Source organism: Lutra lutra, chromosome 1 (genome assembly GCF_902655055.1).
Source record: "Lutra lutra chromosome 1, mLutLut1.2, whole genome shotgun sequence".
Lineage (NCBI taxonomy): Eukaryota > Metazoa > Chordata > Mammalia > Carnivora > Mustelidae > Lutra > Lutra lutra.
In genome coordinates, this window is record NC_062278.1 from 57,223,229 (window position 1) to 57,245,233 (window position 22,005).

Sequence of the window (22,005 nt, forward strand, 5' to 3'; positions counted from 1 at the left end):
ATTATATGTTAACATGTGTGTCTCTCTCAATAGACTGTAAACTTCCGAACTCACTGTTTATCTGCAGTACCTAACACATGTTTAGCACTTTATAGATATTCAGTAAGATATTAATGATTCAAAGGATAACTAGATGCCCCCAGAGCCTATGGCTCATCTATTCCCCACAGCTGAGACACTGTCACAAGTCTATTCTGCATGCATAATGTGACTACTTCCCCACTCCTGTTGGAAATGCCAGCATATCTTCTCTTTTAATACTTACACCCTAGGATGAGATTTGTTCCTGATACAGCAAAATGGATTGAGCCTAACCTAGTAACAATGTATGACACAGTTCAATTATGTGGGTTTGCATCATTTTGGGTACTGGCTCCAAGATAAAGTTTTATTGAAAATAGAATTATGAGTAAATAAAAACTTTTATAAACTCCATAAACTTTCCTCCTCTGTATTAATTTCAGGGTTGTGTTTCTACTGAACTTCAGACATTAGAAAAAAAAAACAGCAAAAATTAAAATGCCTCAACTAGGGGCACCTGGGTGGCTCAATGGGTTAAGCCTCTGCCTTCAGCTTGGGTCATGATCCCGGGGTCCTGGGATTGAGCCCCGCATCAGGCTCTCTGCTCAGCGGGGAGCCTGCTTCCCCTGCTCTCTCTGTCTGCCTCTCTGCCTACTTGTGATCTCTCTCTCTCTGTCAAATAAATTTTAAAAAAATAATAAAATCTTTTTAAAAAAATGTCTCAACTACATTTTGAACAGAAGGACAACATTAATCATGGGCAAATAAAACATTCTAAGGCAATACAGAAGCCAATACCAGACACTGAGATAACCTCCAGATGCCAGTAATAATGCCTCGAGATGAAGGCAAAATTCACTCATAATTAGAAGAACACACCGGTAGTTGGCGGAAGAGGCATTCAGTGACAGCCACTCTGAATAACTACATTTCCCTGCATGGTTCTATACCCAGAAAGTTTCACTACATTCAATGAGTAATTTCACAAAATCTACACTAAAGACACACCATATCCTTAATAATATTGGGTCCAGGGTGCCTGGGTGGCTCAGTGAGTTAAGTGACTGCCTTCGGCTCAGTTTGTGATCCTGGAGTCCTGGGATCAAGTCCCACATCGGGCTCCCTGCTTGACAGGGAGTCTGCTTCTCCTGCTGACCTCTCTCCTCTCATGCTCTCTCTCATTCTCTCTCTCAAATAATAGATAAATAAAATCTTTAAAAAAATATTGGGTCCAATTCTTTTACCTGTCTGAGTCCTGTTCATCTTGCTCCTTAATTTCATCACATGATTTCCTTCACCTTGTAACTCCAGGGATTGCAAGTTAAGTGAACTTACACCAGTCTTTCCATCTCTTAAACACTACCCAGCTCTTAAGGAATCCTTTTACTTCCTTAAACTTACAATTCTTCTAATTCTCTCAGGATTATCAAAGCTCTTCACAGCCATCGAAACTTTTATTCTCTTTCAGTTCTTCTCTTTTCTTTCAATTTATCACACCCCTCTTGGCCTCCCTTCCCCGTTCCCCATTCTGCCTGAGAAAAACAATTCATCACCTCAGCTCTGCTCTACCACACCCATCATAATAAATCCCAGCCTTAATCAATCAGATCATTGATCATTTTCCCAGTCTTCTCATTAATTTCAGGCTGATAAAATTTGTGTAATTGTTGAACCCACACCCACACCATAAAAAAGGTATGGTCCTCATCCCCTCTGGATTTATTCTTTTACTTATCCTTAGTTAGCTTCTTTGCCCCCTGACAAAGTTTGTTCCAAATCTTCGTTATACCTGTACACGAAGTTTGCCTCTTTCACGATCAGCTGATGGCCCTGACTCTTCTTTAGGAAAAAAACAAAACTCTTAAAAAAAAAAAAAGAAAGAAAGAAAGAAAAAAAGAAAACACAAAACTAGACTAGTAGGTTTGTATGACCCCCCCCCCTTTTACCTTCTCTCCCACAATCTCAGAGGGTAAAAATGTCCCTCCTCTTACCCTGAGTTAAACTCTCCAACGGAGTCCTAGTGATCCTTCCTTCCTGTCTTTGCTGGAATCTTTCTGTGTCAGTCATCTCATCTCTGCTGCAAAGTCTCCCCAGTTTCATTGGCTCCCTTCTCGTGAGTCCAGAAACACTGTCAAACCTCTCCCAACCACAAATTTACCTCAACCCTACGACCTAACTCTCTAGTTACAAACTAACTTTCTTTCTCTGCTCCTTCAGTACAAAATTTCTTTGAAATTTTCTTTAAAAATGAGCTTATTGCTCATGGCTCCCACTTCTTTACTTTTCATCGATCCCTCCGCCCACCTAGCTTCCTTTCAGAAACTTATCTTGCTGATCTGAGCAATCAGCTCAGTTGTTGTAAAAACCAATGGGATCAAGGCAGTGAGAAGGTAAGCCATAGACTCAGAGAAAATATTTGTAAAAAAAAAAAAAATTGATAAAGGATGGTTATCCAAAACACACACACACACACACACACACACACACACACACACACACACTTAAAATTCAAACAATAAAAAAAATCAATCTGACTTAAAAACAAGCCAAAGATCTTAACAGACACATCACCAGAGAAGATACACAGATGGAAAATAAGTATATTAAAATATGCTCCACATTGGGGAGGGTATGTGCTATGGTGAGTGCTGTGAAGTGTGTAAACCTGGCGATTCACAAACCTGTACCCCTGGGGATAAAAATACATTATATGTTTACAAAAAAATTAAAAAATTAATAAAAAAAATAAAATAAAATATGCTCCACATCATAGGTCAGCAGGGAAATAGAAGTTAAAACAATAATAAGACATAATAAATAGCAATAATAAGATACCACTACATATCTGTTAGAATGGCCAAAATCCAAAATATTGACAACACCAAATGCTGGTAAAAATGTGGAGTAACAGGAACTATCATTTGCTGCTGGCAGGAAAGCAAATGGTATAGCCACTCTAGAAGACAGGCTGGCAGTTTCTTAGAAAGCTAAACATACTCTTACTGCTTGAACCAACAACTGCACTTCTTGTATTTCTTGGTATTTACACAAAAGAGCTGAAAATAAAGGCCCACACAAAATTCTGCACATGGATGTTTATAGCAGCTTTATCTATAATTGTCCGGCCTTGGACGTAACCAGGATCAACTTTAGTAGGTGAATGGATAAACTGGTATATCCAGACAATGAAATATTATTCAGTGATAGTAAGAAATGAGCTCTAAAGCCATGAAAAGATATGAGGAAACTGAATGCATATTACTAAGTGAAAGAAGCCAATCTGAATTTTCTACACACTGTGTGACTCCAACTATATAACATACTGGAAGAGGCAAAACTATGGAGACAGTAAAAAGATCACAGGTTGCCAGAGGTTGAGTGGAAAAAGATAAATGGAACACAGGGCAAGTATTTTTATGGCAATAAATATACTCTGCATGATACTATAATGGTAGATAGATGTTATAGTACATTTGTTCACAGCCATAGATTGTACACCAACAGTGAACCCTAAGGGTCTACAGACTTTGGGTAGTTACAATGTATCAAAATAGGTTGATCAATTATAACAAGGATACCATGCTGGTGAGGGATACGAATAACAGGGGAGGCTATGTATGTGGGGGGCAGGGAGTATAGGAAATATCTCTGTATCTTCCTCTCAATTTTGTTATGAACCTAAATCTGCTCTAAAAGAAATAATAAAGTTTTTTTTTAAGTGTACTTAGTGCAATGCCCAGATCACAACAGATACAAATAGATACATCATAGATAAAAGGTAATACTTGCACACTTAACAATTCAGCAGAATTAATGAGAAAAGACCAAAACAAAACACTATAAAGTAAGATCAGAAAGTTTTCTAAAGCATTAAGACAAAAAGTAGGGCATTTCAGTTTTATCTACTGAAATACCTTCTGTGGAAACAGGGATGACATATAATTAGTGAACTAAAATAAATTGGCCCTTGTTAAGTGTACTAAGTTGAAGTTGACCTTAATGAAAAATGTTACCAATTCCTGCAAAACTTTTCTCTTCTTAATTAGAGATAGATATTTCAACCAATAGGTGAATTTCTACTAATAGATGAATGAAGATTAGTTATGGAGTTGACCTATACTTTTTTAATATAGTTTTTAAAATCATGTATATGGGGCACCTGGGTGGCTCAGTGGGTTGGGCCGCTGCCTTCGGCTCAGGTCATGATCTCAGGGTCCTGGGATCGAGAACCACATCGGGCTCTCTGCTCAGCAAGAAGCCTGCTTCCCCCTCTCTCTCTCTCTCTGCCTTCCTCTCCGTCTACTTGTGATCTCTCTCTGTCAAATAAATAAATAAAATCTTTAAAAAAAAATTAAAAAAAATCATGTATATGCTTTTTTTTTGAAAAACACATTTTTACATCTTTAATTGTATATTTTGTAAAACAGAAATCTACATAACTGTTCATCTGCTTTGAATTCGGTCTCCTTTGCTTAAGGAGTAGTTTACTAACAACAGCATTTTTTTTTTTTTAATCATCACCATCATCTTCAGGCTTCAAAGAACCATAATCACCCTAGAAAGCTTGCTAATAGCAGTATTCATTTTTCTAGGACACTTATAAACTCTCCCAGAAAGACTCTTAAGTGTCTTTACATATTTGGGAAGTCCTGAAAATCACAGACTGAATCAGCAAAAGCTGCACAAGATGAAGGGTCGCCAGCGGCACAGAAGCTGAGGGATCCCCAAGCCGGGAGGATTTGTGGTACCTAGGACTCATCTGGGGACCGTAGTAGAAATGCCAAGATGCCCAGGCTTCAGTCCCCATGACCCTTGTTCAGTCCTGTAGATCCCAGGGAATCTGCATTTTTACAAACCTGTGGCATTCCCATTTAGGTGACACAGTCATCATAGCATCCCAGCCCTGGGAGGCAGGGGGTTCTCCCCTCTAAATGTATCTCTGCTTTGTGATACTAGATATAAAATACTTCTATGTATCTATAGCATTAGGGCTTTCAGAGCAAATTTTTTAAAATTTTTTATTAACATATAATGTATTATTAGCCCCAGGGGTACAGGTCTGTGAATCACAGTTTACACACTTCACAGTGGAGCAAATTTTACTACAACTTGAGACCTGGAATAGGAGAACCAACCTTGGAAATTAATTTATGACTTAATTATTAGTGAGAGAGCATCTGAAGACATTACCTCCAGAGAGACTTACCTCCTTGGAGGTATGTGTTTACATTTTAAGGGGAGAATAGAATTTGTGACCATGTAGACATTGCCAGTTATAAAGCTGGAGAAGCTAGTCTTATCTTCCCTAAGAAAGATTTATTTATATTCCAAAGGATAAGAGTAAGAATCCAGGATACCTCCCAAAAGAGTAAAGGGGTGTGTGTATGGAGAGGAATAGGAAGGTGGCTGTCCTTCTCCCATATAAACATCCAGATTCTTTTCTTTTCCTTTTCTCAGAGTTCTTTACCAGTAGTACAAAGTCTGGTATATATAGGACATCTGATCTGACTCATCTCATCCACTGCTTCAGGGATACAAATTAGGACAAATGTGAATCAGCACAATTATTTGCTATAATTAAATAATAATTTCCTTTGCTCCAGAAACCTCATGTTTATATTCAGAATAAAATAAACAAATATAGATATTTAAAACTTAACAGCTTATAACAAACATGGGCAATATTCACAGGCTCTAAAATTTCAATGGATCTTCATAAACAACTAGTTTAATCCCCTTCTTTTTATTATTTATTTACTCGAGAGAGAGACAGAGAGTAAGAGCGTGAGTGCGGGGTTGGGGGGGTGCACAGGGAGGCAGAGAGAGAATCCCAAGCAGGCTTCATGCTCAGCCTGGGGGGTTCCATCTCAAGCCTGAAATCATAATCTGAACTGAAATGAAGAGTTGTATGCTCAGCTGACTGAGCCACCCACGCACCCCTAGTCCCCTTCTTTTTCTTAGGCTAGGGGATGCTAGGATCATGCAGGCCTGAGGTCTACTGCCCAGAAACAAAAGCTGGGACCTGCAGCCCAGGATCCTGACACCAGCCAGTGCTGCCTACCACATTCAGCTGCCTCCAGCATCTCTAGGAGCCCCAAAGCATACTCCCTCCATACCGCCTTCCACTGAGCTCGCTGCCCTCCATATCTGCCTAAATAGAGATGGGGCACCTCAAAAAGAAAAATGATGATTGCTGATAGCTATTAATTTCTCAATTTCTCCCACACTGAAGAGCTATCAATCTAAACTGAAAGTAAGATATCAGAGTACTTCAAACAGCTTTGAAATAAGAAATCAATCTCCTACTTTAGGTCTATCTATAGTCTTCTCCTGCTTAGGTGACTTAAGCCAAGAGAGGGACATGGCTTAATATCAGAGGGAGGGGTCTGGATCCTGACTGTGCCAGAGGACTGTGTTCTCCAGTTTCTTAACTCCACTCTTGGCAAGTTACTTCTCTGTGCCTCAGTTTCCTCTTCTATGAACGAGGAATTATAAAAATCACAGGACTGTCATAGAGTTTAAGTGAGTCAGTACACTTAAGGCAGCTCTAACAGTGGTATGTTCTAAGCACTACTGTCATTTAGTCCTTCCCTTCATCCTTCTCCTTTAACTCCTCATCTATGAGAGGGAAACAAACCATAAGAGAGTCTTAACTACAAAGAACAAACTGAGGGTTGGTGGAGGGAGGTGGGTGCGGGATGGGCCAGATGGATGACAGGGATCAAGGAGGGCACTTGTTAGATGAGCACTCGGTGTTGTGTGTAAGTGATGAACCACTGATTCTACTCCTGAAACCAATCTTGCACTGTATGTTAACCAACTAGAATTTAAATAAAGATGTGAGGGGCACCTAGATGGCTCAGTTGGTTAAGTGTCTGCCCTTGGCTCAGGTCATGATTCCAGGGTCCTGGAATCGAGCCCTGTATCAGACTCCCTGCTCCTCGAGGAGTCTGCTTCTCCCTCTCCCTCCCTCTCTCTCTTATGAATAAATTTTTTAAAAAATTAATTTTTAAAATTTGAGGGGCGCCTGGGTGGCTAAGTCATTAAGCATCTGCCTTCGGCTCAAAATTAATAACATCCTCATCTACAGACTACATACAGTTAATCACTCAGGGTAGTTTTTTAATTCACCAAAACATACATAGTTATGGAAATTTCTGGGAAGAGACTGGAGAGGAGAAGGGAATTGGAAATATTAAAAAAAAATGGAATTATCTTAATACAAAAAACCCTGTGGAGAACAAATGGCCCTGTATATGCAGAAACAAGTGGCAGATAAACCATGGAGCAAATGAAGCTTTGGCTTCAAGACCCCTCCCCAACACAGGCCCCCTCCAAGACTCTGACCCTAACTTCATACTTATAAATTTTGCAGTTTCTTTTTTTTCTTGGTGGAGGAGGGCAAAACTGTACAAACTTCAAGGTCCAAAACAACCAGATCTGCCCTTGTTAAGAAACATTTTAAATAAGGCTTATTTTCAAATACCAGGAATTATTACTAATGGTCTTGGCAAGAAGATCTCCTTTAGAATTCTCTGAATAGAGGAAGGCTGATTCTAGACCATTAGAAAGAAAGGTCATGGGCAAATAACAGTTAATTCTCTGTGTCTGGATGAGAGTCCCCAGGTGTGTCAAGCGACTGGCCTATGTTAGGCTGGGTCTGGGTGAGCAAGAGTGACTGAAGGAGCAGGGTTAAAGCACTAGCTGGTCAAGGACAAGGTAGAAAACAGAGGTTTACGTTTGAACTTCACTCAAGCCTATAGGAGTTAGGGCAGAGGAAGGAACCAGACACAAAAGGAAGGAACCAGACACAAAAAAAGAAGACAATCAGATGGCAAAGGCTTAACAATCTTAAATCAAGAGGAACAAGATAGGGGGTTTGACTTCAAAGTCAGAACAATCAGGAAGTACAGTTCCTCAGACGGAACTGAAAATGTGAAACTGGGTCCTGAGGAAGAGAGGAGATGCGGTCTAACAAGAAATGGAAATGCAAGCTTCGAGGGGCAGACTCAGGAGTGCCAGTGCTCAGGGACACAGGCTCAGGGACACAGCGTTCCTTCAGAAGGGACCAGAGAGCAGCCCGCTTTGGAAGGAATCCAAATGTCTGTACCTTACTCTGGGAGGTCAGGAAACAGGCCTGCAGTCTTCCAGGGTATCAGGCAGCCTCTGTTCATCCCTAAAGAGCATGCACACTAATTGAGAACTGGTTGTACATGCAGTTCAGGCACCCAAGGAATTTTTACATGGCAGAAATGGACTGCGTGTACTTGCATTGAGACCCAAAATAGTACCCCTCCGGTGAAAGTCGTTTCCGACAACACACCTGAACTTCTCTCTTCATCTCTGTGGATGTGAAGAGGAGTGACCGACTGCCACACAGAGTGAGGGGTGTAATGTGGCAAGGCTACCTGCCCCTGTCAAAGCTGCTTCTGTCCTTCCTGGAGGAAAGACGAGTTCCTTCTGGACTCCCGTCCCTAGTGGCCCCCAGCAGCTATCCTGGAACCTGCTTGGGAAACCTAGCAACAGACAGAAGTGGATGGAATTTCTTGGTCCCAAGCTCTGGGGCAGAACAGGGTGACTTATGAAGCCAGGAGCAGGGACTGTCCTGGGCCCCTCACACCACACTGCTCCCTGCAGGCTTCTGTACTGGGCTGTTCTGATGAGTCTCTAACTGCTCGCACTGGGCCGGTGGTTTGTGCAGGGAGCCCCGACAATGCTGTTCCGTCAGGGAGAGTGACATCAGCTCCTCAGGAGAGGCTGAGTCAGAAAATAATTCAGACAAGCAATTCAGTCAGGAAAGTAAGCATGTTCTGGGAGACCTCTACTGCGCCGGACACGGAGCCAGGTGTGAAGGTGGGAGGGACCCGAGAAAAAGAACACCCAGTATCCAGCCTCAAGGAACTTATAAACTTGTGCCGCACGAGCCATTCGCGTCACGTCTCATTTGCTGTGCTGTGAATGCAGGGCTCACGAGTGCGAGTACATCATGCGTTAGCCCTTTTGGAAAAACAACGCATCATCACAGAGAAATGGGATCTTTGTAGCAAGAGTAATAAGGTAAAATATTTCAACTACAGTGAAGATAATAGCTTCTTGTTAGACAAGGGTCTTTAGGTATCATAAATTTTCGATCACAGCGGTTTATGTAAGAAGGCTGAAAAGTACTCTTGATGAATAAATATATTTTCTAAGGCATCTGTCTCTGCAGTTATGCAGATTCGAAATCTCAGCATCCTACACAATAATGACACATTTAAAAGATTAAATTCTAAACGGGAAAATGCATTCATAGTCTTCATTACACAGTTGTATTCAGATATGCCATTTCAATTTGAAAAACACAGTGAAAAGTTCAGGAAGCCTCCTTTGCTCTGCATTTATTGCTAAAACAACCAATGTGGGAATTGTCAGATGACACGATCTCATTTTTTTGTGTCCATGTGAGCGCTGCAAAAGAACAAAATGCTATTGCTGGAATCCCTTTCAATAGGCACGACATTTTACACCAGCTCTGCACTTGATGCAAAGACCATGAACGTAGCAAATGAAATCCAAATACAGTCTCTACACTCCCATCCCAGTGCCACACCTTATTCTGACCAAGGGTCAGAACACCTTGGTCTCCAATAATATATGCAGAAAGTGTTAAGTCTAACCTTTATAGAGTCGACCTATTCAGTCAAATGAAAAATATTTGTTTGGGGACCTGTTTCATGAGGAGTTCTGCATAAATCAAATTATGCCTTCAATCCAGCATTCACTGTTTGATAAATGCTTATTACGTGAAAGGTTCAGGCCTAGGTGTTTGGGGAACTGAAAGGTGAATAAAATGGCCCCTTCTTTCGAAAAGTTTATAGTCTAAAGTAGGAGACAGAACAGATACACAAGTAACTATCATACCATGTAGAGAGTAAAACATGTTTTAAGAAAGAGCCATTCAGAACAAAGAGAACTGGAAAGAAGACATTTGTATAGATAGGGAAGGAGAAAAACACTTCATATAGGAATGACGTTATTTTTGGATCTTGAAGAATAGTGGAAGAGACAGAGGGCACTCAAGACACAACGGAAGGAACAAAGGCACTCAGAGCAGCAGGGAGAGGGAGAACATGGCTAAGGAAACGAGGCTCAGGGAGATTCCTGCAGAGAGGAAGACACTACAGATGACCTTTGAACAACATACGGGTTGGGGCTTCAACACCTGCAGAACTGAAAATGTGCGTACGCTTTTGACTCCCTAAAGCCTGACCATTAATAGCCTATTATTGGCCAGAAGACTTACTCATAACAGTCAAATGAACACTTACTTTGTATGTTGGATGGATTACATACTGCATTCTTACAGTAAAGCCAACTGGAGAAAAGAAAATGTTATTAAAAACATCATAGGGAAGAGAGGATACATTTATAATACCGTACTGTATTTATCGGGGGGAAAAAAATCCACAGAGGTGGACCGGCACCATTCAAACCTGTGTTGTTCAAGGGTCCACTGTAATGCCGGAAAGGAAGTAGTGGCAGATTAGGGAGAGCCTAGACTGTAGGATAAGAAATTAATATTAGGGGCACCTGGGTGGCTCAGTGGTTAAGCATCTGCCTTCAGCTCAGGTCAAGATCCCGGGATTAAGCCCCGCATCAGGCTCCCTGCTCAGCGTGAGCCTGCTTCTCCCTCTCTCACCCCCCCTGCTTATGTGTTCTCTCTTACTATGTCTCTCTCTGTCAAATAAATAAATAAAATCTTTTTAAAAATTAATATTAATCAGAAAAGATGAACCCAGAAAGCCCTATAGGATACATAAGTGATACTGGACACACTGTCCGAGCAGGAATTATATAAACAAATACCCATTAACAGTACTTCTGGACAAATGGGTAATAGAATAGGCTTTATTCAGGGAATCGGGTTATGATCTGTTTTGTAACGACTAAAGGCATTAAGTGGATTTAAAAAGTGGGACCACAACACCCTGAACGAGTGCACCTAAAACCAAACGCCATGTGTACGATTATGATGCTGCCATCCTCGTCACACAATAGAAGGTGATGAGAATCTAATTGGCAAGTTCAAACTGAGAAAAGGGAAAATTTGAGGACTGGAAAGTTCCTGGAATGCAGAGAAACTGATTATGTAACTCGACTCTATGGTTTTAAAATTATTGTTTAGGTTTACTGAAAAAACAGAATAACAATTATTCAAGTAACATGCCTCTTAGTAGCTGAGCAGTCAAGAGTGACACAATGAAAATGAAAATGCTTCATCGTGTGGCCAGCAGATGGCACTTGTTACTCGGTATAGAAAACAGCAGGTACAGAGGCATGAACTTGAAAGTGGAGCGAGGAACAGATTATTCATTCATCCCTTTGGAAAGGAGAACGAGTGGAATGGGCTGTTTTGGAAGCACAATTTATAGAGAGGGTGTCAGGCTGCCGACACAGTTTATCAATTACATCTTGAATTTGAGCTCTCCTGTTAGGTTACTGAACTTCAGTATTTTCCTTAACAAATAGGTTTTGCAATGTATTGGTTTGTTGCCTTTGCAAATGTTCTTAGGTCCTTTCTGTGTGTTTATCCTTATGAGACTGAGCAGATACTTGCTGAAATTAGACAAAAAGGAAACAAATTCCAACTTCACCATTTAAAAATGTCTGATCGATTCAAGTTATTTAACGTCTTTGAACTTTACTTTCCTCTTTTGCTATAATTAATGTAACTGTTCTGTTGCAGCGATTTCATAAAATACCATCTGTGGAAATGACAGCTTTGGACCTCGCTACCTCATTTACTCCTGGGAAGGAGAGAACCCGATCTAACCACCGGTCTCAGTGGCTACCTCTCTTACCAGAAAAGCTTCCTGACTCACTGCAAGCACTGTCTAACCAGGGAATCAGGTAGGTGCTGCTTCTAAGAGTTAGTCACTCGACACAGCAGGTGGGCGTGTGAGGAGTGGAAAAGAGGGTATAGCTGCCATCTTCACATATTACCACCATAATACTATCTCTGCTACCATTATTCTATCACTCTTGCTTGTCCGTAACACAAAGCCCAGAGCCACAGAATCTAAGATCCAGAAAGGTCTTTAATGAACCTAGTCAACTTTTCATTTTTCCAGATCAGGATGCTTTCAGCCATGAAAGATGAAATACGAGAAAGTAAGAAATGGGATATGCAGGGGCGCCTGGGTGGCTCAGTGGGTTAAGCTGCTGCCTTCAGCTCAGGTCATGAACTCAGGGTCCTGGGATCGAGCCCCGCATCGGGCTCTCTGCTCAGCGGGGAGCCTGCTTCCTCCTCTCTCTCTGCCTGCTTCTCTGCCTGCTTGTGATCTCTGTCTGTCAAATAAATAAATAAAATCTTTAAAAAAAAAAAAAAGAAATGGGATATGCAGACTTAGGTCATTTTTTATCTGTTTCCCAGTCTAGTCAATGGATAAGTAAGCAGGCACTGGAAGAGGGAGGCAGGGAGAGAGAACAAGAGGGGGCAGACCATAATTCCATGGCAAGCACCTTATTATTTCTGGATATGGGAGAATGGGCACCACCAGGAGACATAGTGAATCATGGTCACATGCTAGCAAGCTCCTGATTTTCCAGTGGTATCTACTCTACACTTGAATCATGTCTGCATTGTACCTGAAGGGCACTAATGCCCTATTTTCCTGCCTTTCCCAGCCCTGCCTGTGTCGTATTCTGACAGAACTTCTTTTAAAATGCAGTCAGGAAAAAAAGCAAATTCACAATGAATATTGGATGGGTTTGAGTCTTGTTTCTGGAATCAGGCAGCTATCACCAAAATACAGTTTTTGAATATTTTCATGGGTTATTTTTGTGAAAGGGGAATTGAAGTCACCTTCCAGAGGTCATCTATTCAACAATTACCATATTTTATAACGAGTTACATGGTCTTTAAAAGAGAGACATGTCACACAGATGCTAAGTCTATTTTTTAAAATACATAAGTTTAGCATATAATTTAAAGGATTGGCATCCTGAAGGAACAAGTCAGTGCTGATCTCCAAGTCTTCTTTTACAATGTTTTTCTCACCTAGAATGCCTGCCCTGTCATTTCCCCTAATTCTCTGAAATAGACTTCAAGACACAAGCTAAGTGCACTTCTTCTGTGAACCCTTTTTTGAATAAAGCTGCCCTCACTCACTTTGTGTCATAAACTTCTCTAGTGGTCTCAGTTGTGATCAGATACTGAACTAGTATCGTGTGGCGGTGGTCACTAATTTTCAAATAGCTATTAGGCTTGGTCCAGGAAAAGACTATTTATTATCTGAGTGCATGTTCTGTATATTGGCCCAACAACTACTGAATACCTACTGCTTGCCAGGCACTGTGTTAGGTAACAGATTTACATTGAACAAGACAAGACCAAGACTATCTCTGCTTTCAAAGAGCTCACACCGTGGTATAAGAATTACTCCATCTTCCCCACATGCCTGGCAGGGGAGAGACCCAAAAGCAAGTATGTGATCAATGACCTCCTTAAAGTTAACTGGTTGGCCATGGTTGGTGAACTCTAAACAAAGCTTTCCTTGAGGACCACAGAATTAGGGTCGGTTAAGGGCACTACTGAAAGGGAGTTAAAGATGTTGGGATTACCTTCCTTCACGAAAGGGGGCAAGGGAGGAGGGGAAGGATTCCTTGGTTCTTTGAAGTGATGGGAGCAAGTCTCTAGGCAGGGACTGCTAACCTTCTTTGTTTACACATCAAACAGACTGAATCTATAAACCTGGCTTATGAAATTCTTATGAAAAACTCAACTACCAAGAAAGAATAAGCAGAATGGATGGCCCAAATAGGTTACCCCAAGAGCTACCCTCAAAATCTCTACCTTAGTAAGGAATAAAACATCCAATACTAAACAAACAAAAAGATAATCAAGACTTTGTGATTGGCACTATTCAAGACTTTGTGATTGGCACATCCGAGGGTCAGCTCTGACCTCCACAGGAAAGAAAAAAGCATTCAGAGACTGCAATAAAGGCAGCGGCACTTCAGGAGACACTGTGTGCCTTCAGAAATCTACAGGGAGTGGCTAACAAGAATGAAGACATTCCACGATGGAAAGATCGGACTTTACCTGCTTGTCAATTAAAGAAACTGCAGGGTGAGATACCCTTACTTCTGACCTCTGTTGTCAAACCCACAACCAGAAGCTCTAAGAACTATAGACAGTTTCACCAATTTGGGGGGACGGGGAATGCTTCTGAGAATGTGTTTGCAAAGTGACTCTTAGTGTCTTCCTCAGAGACCCAGAGACTCCAGACTAAAAAGGAGGGTCAGATTTCCTTGGTTGTCACCTCAAGTGGTGGCTGACTTGCATGGCAGATCCCTAGAAAAGTGGGAGGGGCAAGAAGATGAAATGAGGTAGAGAAGAAAGTTGATCTTCTAAAAGCACGGGAATACAACTAATAATAATAAGGTAGTAAGCAAGAGAATCTATTCTTGCTCCATTAGAGAATTTGCTATTCAAGTATTTTATTTCCTGACATTTACAGAGGAGTCAACACATTTGGACATACGCTGCTGACCTCCTCAAGTTCTATTTGAGGAAGCTGACAGGCTATCCAATTTAAAAGTGCCGAATTTGGGTATTAAATCTATAAAGTAAACAGAGACCTGATTACTTCATTAGTTAAGAGATTAAAATAATATTTCTCCATACCACTTTTTCTTTCCCTTGAAATCATGGTTACTCATATTTATGGATAGTTATGTTTTATTTATTGAATTTTCTTAACAATTAAGTGACACTGAATTTATATATACATAGGCTAATATTTATTTAAAGATTTTATTTTTTTATTTATTTGACAGAGAGAGGGAGATCACAAGTAGGCAGAGAGGCAGGCAGAGGGGGGGGGAGCAGGTTCCCTGCTGAGCAGAGCCCGATGCGGGGCTTGATCCCAGGACCCTGAGATCATGACCTGAGCTGAAGGCAGAGGATTAACCTACTGAGCCACTCAGGCGCCCGTAAGCTCATATTTTTTAAAAGAACAACTCTTCACCTCAAAAATCCACCCTCATGGAAGAAGCCCAATGAAACAAAAAGAGCCTAGCCTTTGGAAGCATACAGACTTATGTCCCAGTCTCGACCGTGTCATCCATACGAAGCTCTCTGTGCCTCTGCAGGCTGGAAATAAATCCCCCTGTTCCTCTCACGTGCTGTTGTGTAGATGGGCTTGAATACGACAGGTAGTTTTTCATTTTTTTTTTAACTCTCCTTCCTTCCTGAGCCCCTGGGGCACTTGTGCCTGTCTCTAGAGTAGTCCTTAGAGTCAAAATTAGAAGAATGTGACAAAAATGGATGGAAAAAAGAAGTTACACAATTTACAGGGGTAAAGCACATTAGTTCCTTCACACACATAAAACCAAGAGCTCTAGAATTCTAGTAGATTCTGGAAAGAATAACAGCTCACCTGTGGCTGTGGGTCTGCCAGTCGATTGTGATACCTTTGGACCACCTCTTGAAGGTGTTTCTCTTTCTCAGTTTTCGATGGTGACACCGAGCTCATGGTGCCCAGAGGGATGGAAGGTAGACGTTCAGCTTGATGACAACTTCAGAATCAGCAGGAGACAGTGTCAGGAGGAAATATAAAACTACTATTGATAGAAGATGTTTTACTTCTATAAACAGATTCTCTTTATGCCTTATATCCAAAATTTAGATACAAAGGAAGAGCAGTGTATATCGATGACTTGAGGTAATACGAGACATTAAATCGCCAGTTCACATGGAAAAGAGCTTAAGGGAAAACGTGGAGGGTGGTCTACTTCCAAGAATGGGAGAATATATTCATTCTTTTACAACTGCTTCATTTACCCTGAAAGATCATGAAATGAGGCCTTTTGCAAAAATGCTTTTAGATACTGAAGCTTATCTCATTATTGCCATTTTTTGTTCCCAAAAAATGTCAGGTAGGGATCTATATGTCTCCTGAAGGACACCAAATAATTCTGCTTCTGGATCCACCGTGAAGGCTGACTGTGAAGAGCAGGGACCCTTGGGATGGGGTGTTGTGCTCAGTGACAGGCTTGCGGGTCACCGTGCCCCCAGCAGCCCTTCATCATGGAGTAGCACCAAGATCGGGCTGCAGCAATCACATGTCCTTCCCTTCCCTGCTGCAGCAGCCACTGCACTTCCCAGTCTTACTGCTGTGCTGTTTCAACACATGTACTATATAATCAAGCTGAACTGTATGTAGATGGACAGTAAGCAGACTGTGAATGAGCGCCTCCCTCCTTATAGTCGCACAAAATACTAATGACTTTTGAAACATATGGCTCAAGAGGTTGCGGGTCCTGTTTTCCCCCTACTTTTGGTTCCCCGGCTATGTTCTGGGGAGCTGAGTTAGCCAAACAAACAAAATATTGAGCTATTATATTGCTTCCCCTGGTAGTGAGGCTTGTTAAGGATAAGAAGTTCAGCTCCCCTTGGGTGTGGCTCGATTCAGGGTAAGGCTGGGAATGTTCTAGAGTGGAGCAAAATGTCAGGGTAGATTCTAAGAGCCTGCTTTACACAAGGGTTTTTCTATTATTGATGGGACCCAAAGGAGGGGGCAAAGTTTGTATAAAATAAATGTATTGTTAAGCTAGGATGGAGAGGAGGAGGTCGAGACTAGAAAGAGGGCCTTCTCCCTTCTGAACCAGCACAGGAAAGCAAAGCAGATCAAACCCATGATTTCTGTTCTTCAAGGCTACAGGGTGTTTTTCCCTTCCCCCTAGCAAGAGAGGAGAGTGAGGAGCTACAATCATATTCAAGTACGACTGAAAAAAACACTTAACTCCACCCACATATGGTATTGGTTGTTACTGTTACTTTCCAAAAAAGGGGGGTAGAGAAACCAATCAGGGGGCATCGACTATAAATACAGCCACCTGCAGTACTGATTCGAAGACCCTGGGGTGGTACCTATATGGGTTTCTATTTCATTTGAGAAAATGAACATTAACTTAAAAACATTAAGTTTTAATTCAGAAGAGAGAAACCTCAAGGATTTTAATCAAACACAATCCATTCAATGATCTTTAAAGATTTAACTTGCAGTATGACCCATGGATATTTTAAACATCGTTTTCAGGCTTTTTTGGTTCGAGCGAATGATAAGCATCACTTTCCCCCTGCTGGTGATCCCTATTTCCAAATGCAGATATAAATGCATAACATGAATGTAATGGAAGTCTATGGGTACCTATTTCTCAGGTACTGTGATAAAAAATGTCTAGCCTCCCTGTATGTTTAAAGTGGAAAAGAAAAAGATGCTCTGGTGGTCCAAAGAAGAATGGCTTCATTTTACCCTGCCTGGGTGACCAGCTTGGAACACTGCCATTTGTAAAATGGTGCATTTTGTCACCACTGAGCATATGACTGGCATGAGGCTTCCTGAAATGTAAAAGGAGGCCTTCAGAATCTAAAAAACAAAACAAATGAATAAACAAATAAAAAGCAGAATCAGCCTTCTAAATACAGAGGTTGCCAGAGGGAAAGGGGTGGGAGGGTGGGCCAAAGGAGGGAAGGGGGACAGGTGACACAGGCTTCCAGCTATAGAATGAACAGGTCACAGGATAAAAGGCACCACTAGGGATACAGTGGGTGGTACTATAATAGCATTTGCATGGTGACAGATGGAGCTTCCCTGGCAGTGAGCACAGCCCGACATACACAGATGTTGAATCACTGTGTTGTACACCTGAAACTAATGTAACATTGTGTGTCAACTATAGTCCAATTAAAAAAAAATTGTTGAGAGCAAGCCTTCAGAGAGTGGGTGTGATAAAGCACCAAGAGTACAGGTTTGCATCCAAAGGCTTGGCTTCAAGCCTCAGCTCTAGGGAGCCATCCTGGACAAGTCACTGGGCCTCTCCTGTCCTCACTGTTTCCTCCTCTGAGAAATGATGCAAGTTCATATGGTTATGGTAAAGAGGAAATGAGATTACATATGTAATTGCTATGTAAGAGAAAGCTGTTACTATGTTTCCTGCTAAGTTCTGGTTACGCAGACATGTTCATTGAAATGCTGTTCATTGGCATTAACCCTGCTGACAATTGGCAATTAACTGCTGACAATAACACTCTACTTTCTGTAAATACAGACAATGCCACGTTTTTACCCCATTACTCAGGCCTTCCATTCACCAAATGTTACCTAATAACTATACTGTACTTCTCATCACCTTCATACACCGATTTTATGGGATTCTATCCAAATCAAATGGCATAAGGTTTTGCTATTTCAGAGCATGTTCTCAAAGTACACAGGGTCCATCCTACTGTACTGAACCAGAGCCGTTAATGTCCTCCAATAAAGGAAGTGTCAACTCTCAAGTAATTGCCCTCATAATCAGGAGCTTTTCTTTACACGGCCCCCAAATTGCTTGCTGTCACATTAAGCATATTTTTGGGTCCTAATCTTTTCAGCGGAAATGAAATACACATGGTCAAAATCATGTCATTATATTTCAAAAATCAAGGACTCGAATTATAAGACAAATCTGCATTTTAAGCTTTGAAGGACCATCAGTTTTCTGTTGATGTGGCTAAATTTCTCTTGCCTGTTGTCACCAGGGGCACTGTTTGGATGTATAAAAGAGCCAAAACTGATGCTTTGAAACTAATGTTGCAATGCTCTGTGATGACATCATCACTTTTCAAGGAGGAAAAGTTGAGAATGTGCCGAATCACAGACAATGGTAAGCTGGAGGTAGGGAAAACCATAGAGGATAGATACCAGTTCTAGGGTCCATGAATGCCCAAGACTGGGCTAAGAAGTCACAGATATAGGTTAGATCTGTAGAGAGGGACCTAGAAGCTCCCAGTAACCAGGAACTTAGTAAATTTAGTAAACTGTCTTTTAAGGGGCTCAGCTGGACCTAGAGAAGACGCAAAAGATACTATGATTACACCCCATTCTAAGTGACAGAAAGCCAAGTTAAAGAGGGTTAGGTCACCTATCCAAGATCTCACAGCTAATGGAGCCCGAGGAGTCAAACACAGGCAGTCTGGCCCTACCAGAGTCAGAACTCTAAACACTATCCTAATGGTGCAGGAAAAGTTCTTAGCTCATAGGAAGGGATCAATATGAGTAACTCTTCTTAATATTGAAACCGAGCCAACTCTTGGATCCTATGTGGGAGATACTTAAGTTTCAAGCCAGGGCTGGAACCCATTTAGAAGTAAGAGACCTTGGCCAGTAGCCTCATGAACAGGTTTCTTAGCCCCCATCGGGCTTCAATTTTCACTTCTCTAAAATGAAGGAGTGGGGCTAGATCAGTAATTTATAATCATGGCTCCCTGGAGCTCTGCTTTTTTGCAGAGAGTACAGAACAGAAATGAGAAGTGGAGTCTCAGGCCCTCAGATTCCCAGCTTCCAATTTAATCAGGAAAGTTCTGCATTTATCTTATGTATTTGGGGTTTGGACAAATTTTATTTGGGGAAAACAGATTCTGCTGCAAACCAAAAAAATGAGACTAGAAAGCCCTCAGCCATAAGGAATCTAAGAGCCCTTACCACCTCTGCTATTTTCCTTAGTCTCTAAATACAATAACTTGGGGACTCCAGGTAGCAAGGGTAGTAGCAGCAGTTTCTAAATGTTGGTGTGTGTGTGTGGTGTGTTTTAATTTTCCCTTATTTTTTAGGGCTAGATAAAAATAATAAAACAGGAGTTATTACTCTAATGTCTGTATTAGCAATATTGATCCACTTATCCAGGCCAAAGAACTTAGAAAAAATTCCATGGAGAAGCAACGTTTGATTCAGGGGTGCCTTCATTAAAGGGGGATACTCATTCATTCCCTCCCCAAGGAAAATAACATTAAGTCTAAAGGATCTATAATAACAGTGACATTCATCAATACTTAATTGGTCTTTTTCCTGTTTTAGTCTGAAGTTCTTCCTCCAAGAGCACAAAACAATGAAATCAATATGTGACTTAAATAGAAAAAGCACATGGTCTAACAGGTTTGTGCCCCTGGAGACACCCTCTGGATAAGGCTCCTTTACAATAAGGCCGTAGAAGGCAGAACTCCAACAGTGGGTCATTGTCTCCTGCCGGTGGAAGCACAGAGCTGCACATCCCAAAGTTTGCAAATAGTTACATGCAGGTCTCCTTTATCTTGATGGAAAAGCACACTAATGAAGTATCTTTCCACAGGTGGCAAGGAGCTAGAAAGAGTTCACAGCGATGACTGCTATTAAGCTAAAATGTATCTATCACTGACATTTTCACACATAATGCATTTTGGGAATTAAAGATGGAATTAAAGATGGATAGTGAATTTAAGAAAACCATCAAAAACTACCTGTTTTCCAAGAGGTTAGGATTATTAGCACAAATCCAGAGGTCAAAAAATTCTTTTTCCTGATAAGTAATAGAAGAAGGCAAGACTCTCCATTTAAGGCAAAGATCTGATAATGAAAACAAAATCACAGACAAGAAAGAGCAGTCATAAGGAACGTAGCAAGTAACATACTAGATCGCACATACTAAAAGTATGATGTATCTTTCGATCCAGAGACAAGTGAATCCATGATCACATACCTTTATATCTGATGGCACAACTAGCCTGGATTCTATAAGCTACGCCAAGACACCACCAATAAACTGTTGTTAATTATTGTTGTCGTTGTTATTGCTTAAGCTCTTTCCAATTGGTTCCTGCTCCTTTCAGCCAGAGGAATGTTACTAATAGGTCCCTGCCTCTTCTTGAACCACAGGAAGACTTCTAGGGACTTGACTCTTCAATTTTCTCTGACCTACGATCCCTCTGCTGCCAACACCACTTTCCATCTTCAACCACATGACTAACATAACAAGGAAAATCAAGCTCTCTGAACCATTTACACAGATCCTCACTTTGCACCTGTCTCCTGCTCTTACCCCACCCTCCAGCCTACAGTTTCTGACTTCTTTTGTCTGTTTCTTCCTGTCACTCCTTCTCTGCCTGTAGAACCAAGGCACTCCAGTCTCTCCAGGTTATTCTCAACTCTAATCCTGAATTCTATCCACATACACAGGTAATGGATCTTAGGTAAATATTCTCTGTTCATCTAAGATCGAGGCAGTATCCACACTGGTTAAGAACACAGTGTTCAAGTCACAGTGGCTAAGAACTGGAATAGCTCTACCAGTTACTACCTCTATGATCTTGGACAAAGTACTTGTCTATGCTTCAGTACCATCATCTGTAAAAAGTGATTAATATTAGCACTTACCCAAAAGGTTCATTGAGGATTAAATGACATAATAATGATAAAAGACAACATAGCTAGGCATTATTCATGACAGTAAATTTCATGTGTCAGTTCGACTGGTCCATAGGGTACCCAGATATCTCGTCAAACATTATTCTGAGTGTGTCTGTGAGAGTGTTTTGGATGAGAACTTTTGCACTGATAAACTGAATAGAGATTATCTTCCCTAACATGGATGGGCCTCATCTAGTCAGCTGAAGGCCTGAATAGACACAAAAATGCTTACTGTCCTTTAAGTAAGGTTTCCGTCCTATCTTAAGCTGAGACATCAGTTTTTTTCCTGCCTTTAGACTCAAACTACAAGGTCAGCAATTCTTGAGTATCAAGCCTGTCAACATTCAGACTGGAACTGTATCACTAGGTCTCCAGATTCTCAGGCCTTCAGACTCAAACTGGAATTAAGCCAGTGGCTCTCCTGGGTCTCCAGCTTGCTGACTGCAGGTCTCGAGATTCTTCAGCCTCCTTAGTCATGTGACCCAGTTCCCCAGAATTAATATCTATCTGTCTAACCATTCATCCATCCGTCCTTTTTCTTCTGTTTCTCTGGAGAACCCTAATAACCATCCTAAGCAACAGTAAACTTCATATGTGTTCATTCATTTTTTTCACAAAGCTGTATGATGCGGCTACAAATACTAACCCCATTTTGTAAATCTGAAAACCGAGGCTTATGGAATTCAAAGAATTTGCCGAATTTCATACAGCTCAAGGATACTGGAAGTTGGTTTCT

At 41.2% G+C, this 22,005-nt stretch overlaps 1 protein-coding gene across 1 annotated transcript in view; it reads right to left on the minus strand.

Annotated features, from left to right (window-relative positions):
• MORC1 (MORC family CW-type zinc finger 1) overlaps positions 1 to 22,005 on the minus strand; it is a 177,694-nt gene that overhangs the window by 51,487 nt on the left and 104,202 nt on the right. Inside the window, exons 16-17 of the mRNA XM_047690254.1 lie at positions 20,324 to 20,429; positions 15,444 to 15,582 (exon numbers count right to left, since the gene is read on the minus strand). Coding sequence (XP_047546210.1) covers positions 15,444 to 15,582; positions 20,324 to 20,429 — 245 coding nt within the window. The remainder of the gene's footprint in view (positions 1 to 15,443; positions 15,583 to 20,323; positions 20,430 to 22,005) is intronic.